Raw genomic sequence first — 6,000 nt, forward strand, 5'->3', positions numbered from 1 at the left:
TAGTAAAACTAATAGATTACACTTGCTGTTAGACAAACATGTGGCAAAATATATTTATGGCCAAAAGTACTGTTTTAAAGTTGCACTAGAATAAGAGTTTAAAGTTACATTTAACAGCTGCTTCAGGAGAATATGGAAGTTTGGTGAAGCCTGCCAGACCTCATAGTCAACAGAGTTAAGAATGTTTCATTTTTTATGTTACTAACTACTGATCTAAAATGCATAAAATGAACTAATGTTGTAATTGTATAAGAACACACAACCTACCTTTATTAAAAATATTGTGTTTACATGAAGAATTCACCCGGGATATTCATTCTATTATTTTTTTATTATTTAGTAACAAACAGTGTATGTAATGTAAATATATATACACTTGGCTGTGAATCTCAAACACATCAATGCAACAACATAGTCAGAAATGACCTTTAAAAAGGTCTGAGTGTAACTACCATCACATTTAAGGTGGACTGGAAGACTTGTTAAACATGAGTAAGATACAAATCAAGACATCTTGTTTAACTACTCTGCCAGGCTTTTAACATTAACAGTCATTAACATTGAATGATAAAAATAAAAGAACTTGTTTTGTTAACTTGACTAAAACATTCAAGGTGGAATTTAAGTTGGATGGGAAAACGCAGAGGGGAAATGCTAAGGCTTACTTGTTAGAGTAATAAATAGGCTTGTTACACCAATCTAATCATCTACTTAATATGTATACATCAATCAACAACATGGGTTTGATTTCTGTTTCAGGCTTTGCCAGGGCTTGGAGTGGATGACCTCAAGGGTGGGACTCAGATAGCCTCCATCGTCCTTTCAGGACTGACGTACTGACAGCCTTTACCACCAGCTCTGGTGGCACCTCAGCCTCACCCTACTTTATTTTTTTTTGTTTTTGTTTTCGTTTTGTTTTTTGGGATGTTTTTAGCTCATGATCAATGTTCATGTCTGCGGTTGACCTCTCTGGACACCTACCTCAGCTTGGAACGAGCAGCTGATCAGCTGATTGGTTTGACGGACTACTTGGTTACATTGTTGTTTCAGGATCAGCTGAACTTTGCCTGTGAAATAAGGGAGTCTACAGCATTTGAAGTATTACTGCTCACGGAGAGGTGCGAGTGTTTTCGTCTGTCTGCGTGTGCGTCTGCGTGTGCGCGCCCTTCAGCCACATGGGTTTGAAAAAGAAGTTCTCAACTCTGCTTTATTAGGAACAATAGAACAATTGGGGGGGTTCTGGTGTATTTTACTGGGCAGAACAGAAGCCCAGTTGTGTTTCTTTTCTTTTTTTCTTTTCTTTTTTTTAAACACATACATAGGTCAGCTCATGGGTCATAAAAGGCTTTTCTTCTTTCTTTTGTTTCGGGAAAAAACTTGTGGAGAAACACCACTACATATCATGAACATTTCAAAGCATATCAGAACATGCGTTACATATCATGTAGCATTTACCTCAGTCCTCCAGAACTGCAGGAGCCTGTGCCACACAGTCACAATACCCTGTCATTTTAACACTGCCTGTATCAGCTAGAGAACGACCATTGAGATGTGGGAACTTTGTTGGTTACTAAGTGGGAACTCCTGTGTAAAATGGAATTGGGTTGTTGCAAAACATGATAACCAGAATGAACTTTTTATAGAAAAAACAACCTCCGTTTACCCCAGCAATCCAAAATACTTAGGTTTTTAGCCGAAGCTTCCAACAGACTTAAAATGCTAGTGAGATATGGGACAAAGAAATCCCTATTTTTACACCATTAATAAGTTCGAAGTAGCTCCACACTTTATTGGTAGAATTTTGAGAGCACTGACATTTAAAAAGAGGCCATTACAGCTTTGAAAGTGCACAGGTCGTTTATTAAACACACAATTTATGCACACACTACTTTGGTCTAACAGCACACCTCCGTTCACCCCCAGCATTCTGTTAATAAAGCACCTTTAGACTATGCTCCCATCAGGCTTACAAAAATCGCTCTAATATTCATGAATTTTCACTGAAATAATTTAGCAATCTGTTCTTCTATCTCACCTATTTGTTTGCACTTATTAGCCAATGTATTGTAACTACATTTCAATAAATCAAAGCTATGCCCCTATCTCTATCATTGTAAGTCTTTCGGGAGCATCAGCTAACAGTGCTGTGATTCAGAATGCTGGGGGTGAAAAGAGATGGGCTCTTTGACAAAAGTTCAAACTCGTTATCATGTTTCCCTACACCCCAATTTCCCCATTTCACAACAGAGTTCTCCTTTAATAAGGACTTTTTTTAGTTTATTTAATCATTAAGTAATTTAAGACCATAGAAAATAGAATGAGAGATATAGCAGCATTTTTTTGGGTTTTGTTGTTCAAGTTACATAATATGAGCCAGTTGACCAGGCAGGGAGTAAGCTCTTAATAGTCGTACCTAATCCATGGTGCTAAGGGATTTGCAATGGAGAACTTCAAATGTGATCTACCTGCATCCTTTGTCTTGAAAAATCCCCTCACGTCTGATTTGTCAGATGGCGTGTTTTTTTTTTTTTTTTTTTTTTTTTTTTAACAGATCTGAAAATTGAGAACTGGTTCTTATTATGTATTAAGCAAGGAGCATGCATTTATCCATGTCATCTATTAACTTGAAACTCCTTGTTTTCCGCCATGTTAGCTACGTTGTTCTGTTTTAACAATTCAGGTACTAGTTGAGGATCCCTAATCATTGCCGACATCACAGGAAAAGCCCAGCTCTGAAGAGAACAGGCAGCCTGATTATTTGCAGCATGTGCTCTGTAATTTAAAACGTAGGTGCAGTTGGTGAGGACCTGACACCCTGTGTTTGTTTTTGTGTGTGAGAGAGTGAGTGATGGAGAAAGAGAGAGAGAGAGAGAGAGTGAGTGTGTGAGAGAGAGAGTGAGATCACAAATGTTTGTGCTGCCATTGCTGCTTCTATTAGCCGCTCACTGTTCTGCTTGGAGGCAGATGGCCTTTGTTTGCTGCAGATGAAAATGTGCTTTTGCAGTATTAAGGTCAGGTTAGTTACTATGGCAATGCCATGTTTAAGAATGATTGATTGTGAAGCTCAGTTTTATACACACTGTGTTTCCGCAGGGCTTTTTGTTTGTTTTTCGTTTGCTCTCTGCATGTATTATTTTATCTTATTGATCTGTGTATATCGTGTCTCGTCAGGTCAACAGTCTGCAACAGAAAGCTTTTGCTCAGAGAGGTGTGTGTTTGTGTGTCTCAGTTCATTTTCAGTATTTTTTTTTTTTTTTTTTTTGGTTAAGCTTTCAAGCGGTTTCGAACTGGACTGAAAATTGTCCCACTTTTGGGACTGGTTTAGACCCCTGAACGTACAAACTGTTCTTCAGCAGGGTCCTCAACGATGGCGAGACACTTGCTGCACAGGGTATGAAAAAGGTAATGAACATACGAACTGCTCTTTTTAAGGAGTACTTTTGGGTGAATCATGTTTTTACGGAGGCATATTCCCATCAGGTATATGTAGACCCGTTTACACTTGCGTCTTGAACATCAGGATTGTATCTGGATTAGACAAAATAAAAATGGAAGTCTAAATGCATAGAAGGCATATTTTAAATTTATACAAATTTAATTATTTAAACCACTTTAGGAGGTTGTCTGAGAAGTTTTTGAAGTTATATCATTGGAAACACATCTCTCCCTCCAAGACATCCAAGATTAGTGCAAATGTGGGTAGAGTACATTCTAGAATAATACAGATGTGAATAAATGAGGGAGAATGTTCTAGAACTGTGCAAATAAAGGGGATCATTCAAGATTAGTGCAAATGTGGGTCGTGTACATCCTAGAAAACTGCACGTGTGGGTCGAGTACATTCTAGAAAAGTGCAGACGCGGGTAAAGTACAGTCTAGAATAGTACAAATAAATAAAGGGGAGAATTTGAGATTAGTGCAAATGTGGGTTGAGTACATTGTATAATAGTACAGATGTAGGTGAAAGAGGGAGAACTTTTCCTTGGTTCAAAACAATCTCCCATCTCAGTATGAATTGCTCTCCAGTGATTTTTTTTTTGTCTTATTTTTGGTTTACCAAACCCAAACCTATCTACATTTTCTGAAAAATGGACCAATATACAATTTCCAGAAGGTCCTAGAATAAATTCTCTTTACTTTACATTGACTTACATTAAAAGTTAACAAGGTTTTATCTCTGTCCTGTAAAGGTGCTGATTTGGAGATACACTTTTTTTATTGGACAGCGACAAAATCATAAAATATTTATTTCTATTTTTTTACACCAATACTGCCAAAATTCGTGGGAAACAGGAGAGATAAAATAGTAATTTTCCTTCAGTCTTCTCTTCTATACCTGGTGGGAATAGACTTCAGTTCATGTCTGTATTAGAGGCTGTGTCTCTGGTGTCTGAATTTTTTATATGATAGAATTGAATGGGATATTATTATTTTTGTCTTTGTCTTTTAAGCATCACAATACATTGCAACACCTACTCTTCCTAAAATTAAATCATTAAGACTGGCAACCTCAAAAATGTACCCCAAACAAAATGATGGCATTTTACGAAATATACTATAGTATTACTGTGAAGAACCATAGGTGTCAGAAACCTTTATGTTCTTTTCACTTTGTTGTAAATCAAAAATAGCTGTTCTATATGACCCAGATCTTCAAAATATGGATTTGGATGAAGTTTCTAGTCCATAATTTACAAAGTTTAAATTCACAAGTGTTGTAGTATGGATGTTGCAATGTTTATATTTTGACTTGCTTATGACCTCATAGTTTTTGGGTTCATTGAGTTTTTTTGTGAGTCAACTAGTTAAACATGTTTGTTCGTTTGTTTGTTTGTTTGTTTGCATGTCCCATTCATTTCTTTCATACAAAAATCCAGGTTAGACCCGGAGTTCCGAATATGAGCATGACTCCCAACTTCAGAGATCTGTAAGGGCAGCATCCGGCTACTGTGTTTGTCCTTGTGCTTCAGTTGAGTTAAATGCATTTAAGACACAGTGCTAAAAAAAAAAAGACACCAGACACCTTTTGTGCTGAAGTGAAGCTGAAAGACACTTTCGGGATTTGATCCCACCCAGGACTTTATAAACCAGCCCATTCTTTGTATGTGTTTTACAGGTTTATGTGAACGGTTAATAACATTGAGTCAGTGAGCAGCCGTGCTCAGTGCTCCCTGTGCTCATTCTTCTCTTACTTTTAAAAGACTTCACACCCGGAATCAGTGCAGGATTCAGGATTCTCCTCACTGTGGTGCGTTTTACTGACAAGAATCAAGACAAATGGGATCATCATTGTGTGCGTATGTTAATTTTTCCCTTTATGGATTGCAAGGGAAGCCTGGTATCTTTCTGCAAAGGGTCAAAGTTCACTAGGTGGACTGTTATGGAGTTATGGCACAGGTGAATTTATCTGTGGTTCCACTGATCCCTCATTTCAAAGGTCAGCCCATTCAATAAGCTGTCTAATGTGCCATTTCAACATGAGCAGAAGTATGTACCGACTTTCGTAATTCTGTAATTTTATAATAAATGCTTTTATTTTGAAAAGGTTCTTGTTTTGTATTACTTTTACTGACAAGTTGTTGGTCTTAAGCACTCACAGAGTGAGTCAGCTCTGCCTCCAAGCAGTCAGCTTGCCTGATTTAAGTTTAAAGTTTAATAGGTGGGGTGGAAGGCAGTATACACCATGGAATTTGATAATTTGTTTTAGAAGATGTGAAGCATGTAAATGTATGGATTTGGAAAATATACTGCTCACAGGACAGCGCCAATCAGACACAATACACGTGTCTATGAGCCCATTAACCAGCAAATATATGCCTGTTAATATACAGCTCAAAATAATCAGTTTCTCTGTTTGAAAATAAACATTGTGGGTTTTATTCTATGAACTACTGACATTTTCCCCAAATTCCCCAAATATTGTAATTTAGAGCATTTATTTGCAGAAAATGAGAAATGGCTGAAATAACAAAGATGCAGAAAAACAAGTTTATATTCATT

General features: G+C 37.1%; 1 protein-coding gene across 1 annotated transcript in view; it reads left to right on the forward strand.

Annotated features, from left to right (window-relative positions):
* Nucleotides 1-5,544, forward strand: part of arl8 (ADP-ribosylation factor-like 8) — a 29,460-nt gene extending 23,916 nt beyond the window's left edge. The window contains exon 6 of the mRNA XM_007238716.4: nucleotides 760-5,544. Coding sequence (XP_007238778.1) covers nucleotides 760-808 — 49 coding nt within the window. The 3' untranslated portion in view covers nucleotides 809-5,544. The remainder of the gene's footprint in view (nucleotides 1-759) is intronic.
* The last annotated feature ends 456 nt before the right edge of the window (nucleotides 5,545-6,000 follow it).

The sequence above is a fragment of the Astyanax mexicanus genome, chromosome 8, assembly GCF_023375975.1.
Source record: "Astyanax mexicanus isolate ESR-SI-001 chromosome 8, AstMex3_surface, whole genome shotgun sequence".
Lineage (NCBI taxonomy): Eukaryota > Metazoa > Chordata > Actinopteri > Characiformes > Acestrorhamphidae > Astyanax > Astyanax mexicanus.